This window comes from Phanerochaete carnosa, assembly GCF_000300595.1.
Source record: "Phanerochaete carnosa HHB-10118-sp unplaced genomic scaffold PHACAscaffold_789, whole genome shotgun sequence".
NCBI classification, from domain to species: Eukaryota; Fungi; Basidiomycota; class Agaricomycetes; order Polyporales; family Phanerochaetaceae; genus Phanerochaete; species Phanerochaete carnosa.
In genome coordinates this window covers 1-2,499 of record NW_006768416.1, presented here as the reverse complement: position 1 = coordinate 2,499, position 2,499 = coordinate 1, and the positions used below count along the sequence as shown (strand labels likewise).

Here is a 2,499-nt window from a genome sequence, read left to right as displayed (position 1 = left end):
CTCGGTTGGCCGGAACGAACGTCTCAAGTGTCCCATCACGTCATTAAGCAGTGAATGTTCACCCTTCAACGATGACTTGATGCATACACTAGGAAACACGATCAGCCGATCCGGACGGATACTCGTGTGAAGCACATACACCAAATGCATCCTGACCAGCTCTGACGTCGCTACAAATGCTTGCGAAGACGTGTCCTGCAAGCCACGCCGCAGCAGGAATGTCAAGTATGGCCCTATGAGCTGCAAAACTAACGTAAAATAACGCTTCAGACAGCTCAGAAGACATAGGACGTACCGAATGCTCTGCACTTCCCATGAACATGAAGAGCCGTCTCAGGAACTCACGCACAAACAATGCCGTTTGTGCATCCCCGTGATCCGAGAGGACATCTGCGGCCAACACCCTGCGAAGCAGGTCGCTCCGGATGCCGCGAGATAAGTACTCGGCAGGAATGTATAGCAGGAGCCTGTACGCGCCCACTGTATCAGACGACAAACCAACAGGACTGTGCACCCCTCGCACCGCCGTGAGGACGTCGACGGAGTCCAGAGGCTTCGTGACGGCGTTTATTTGCTCCAAAAGGGCATCTGGACGAATTATTGAGACCCGACGCGGATCTCGAGCCGTTGTGTGCTTACCTCGGAGACGATGTAATTCCCACAGCTCGGCATTGTGCAGCGCACGCTGCACGATACTGGGTAGGCCGATCTGTTCGTGTGTCACGCTGCTTTGACTGAAGGACTGCGGCGAGGTCATGAGCTTTGCGAAGCGCGCCAGTTGCGCTTCGGAGGCAGCGCCGCTGCCAAAAACGTCAGGACTCAGCCTGGCCTTGATAAATGAATGATAAATAAAGGACATACTCAAGCAAGGGAAGCCAACGGCTGACGAGCAGATGACATGTTGCGATTGTGGCTTGAGAGTCCGTCCGGACATCGTGGACATGGCCGCTCCATGTGAGCTCACCCGCGTGATGTTCGAGCAGGCCAAGAACCTCGTCGAAGACGGGTGCGGACTCGCAGTAGCCGAGGTCTACGTCGTTCAGCAGAGTACGGAGCTACATAGCCAGCCTAAGCCAAGACACGATTAGAAAGAGACGAGGCTGTGACGTACGATTTCGACCCGCAGCTCGGGGCTGATCGGTGACTCGAGAGTCGACAACAGCTTCGACGCAGTCTTCTGATCTCCCTGAGTCGAGACCTGCACCGAAGGAGCGGTCCTGATACAGTACTGCAGACGCAGAATCGATGATGCAGCCCAGTGTACGTCTTGGCTTGAGGCTCCACGGCGAATGCGTTTCAAAATGTCTTTGAGCTTCGATCGTTCAAACGCATAGAAGTACTGTACGACCTCGGTCACAGCACTCTTCGTGTCATCTTCCAGATACCGCGTGGGGATGGAGGAGAAGACAGTACAAGCGATGCGCGAGGCGAGAGAAAACGCCACGGCCGCCCGTGTAGACGATTCCGTAACAGGTGATACACCATCCTTTGCTGTTTTGCGCTTCTTCTTTTGGGGCCGACTGTTATCGTCGTCAGAGGGAGTAGATAAGTCCACGATCGTGAGAAGTTGCTCGCGCAGATGGTGCAGGACAGTGTCAACAATACCGCTCACTTGGCCAGGAGTGATAAACGACTTGAGGGACTTGGCAAAGTCATCCAGAAAGGGGTGACGGAGAATAGGACTAACGGAAGCAGCAGATCTATCTAACAGTGCCCGCGAGGCACAGGCCTCCAAAAGGGACCCCACCAGCAGGTCCAGTGTCCGCGTTTTCCTGTGGTAGTCCAAGAGTTTCCCGAGATAAGTGTAGGCCGGAGCGGTGTGCGAAGGGACCTTGGCAGAGATCGGTCAGAAGTTACTAAGTAATACACGCCCAAGGCATACCGTCAGGAGCAGATGAAGGATACGAGGTGTCGAATGAGCTAGCAAATCATAATCTATGCCGACGATGATGGAAAGGATATCGAGAGTATATTCCACAAGCACCTGCTTGTTTTCTATGTGGGCACGGTCAGCACATGATAAGGAGACGAGACTGAACTGAAGCCATCTACCAGAAATAAAGTTGGCGAGCCCGGCGATCGTCTCCTCGCCGATGCGGCTAAGAACTTTGTCTATCGACTCGTTATTTGCGCCGTAGAGTCCTTCGGAATTCATAATCCGGAGCAATTTAGTTTTTGTTTCCCAGCGTATCTCGTCCTCGTTGACAGGGCTCAGCAGCGAGTCGCACATGGCAAAGAACTTCAGAGAAGCCTGGCGAGCCTGGTCCGCAGACGCTCCGGGAGCCTGGTGAGAGCTCTGACCGAAGATTGCTGCCTTGTGTCTCCTAGTAACTTGTATGAACGCCTTGAACAAACGAGGCAAGCCATGACAAGCAGCCACCGGGCTCGCTGTTATAGCGCTTGAGAGAAACTCGACATAGGGATAATCATCTCTATCCTGAGCTTGTCGGAGGACGTCGACGTTGAACATGGTCTCCACGCCGGCCTCATAGACATCAG

General features: G+C 53.8%; 1 protein-coding gene across 1 annotated transcript; it reads right to left on the bottom strand.

The window, feature by feature from the left end:
- Window positions 1-58: 58 nt before the first annotated feature.
- On the bottom strand, window positions 59-2,499 carry PHACADRAFT_214887 (uncharacterized protein; the record flags this gene model as incomplete). The annotated part of the gene is made up of 9 exons (XM_007403136.1): window positions 2,053-2,499; window positions 1,883-1,995; window positions 1,112-1,831; window positions 862-1,055; window positions 640-800; window positions 354-588; window positions 296-303; window positions 140-240; window positions 59-88 (listed from the first exon to the last, which is right to left on the bottom strand). The coding sequence occupies exons 1-9, from the start codon at window positions 2,468-2,470 to the stop codon at window positions 59-61; spliced, it is 1,980 nt and encodes a 659-aa protein (XP_007403198.1). The 5' UTR covers window positions 2,471-2,499.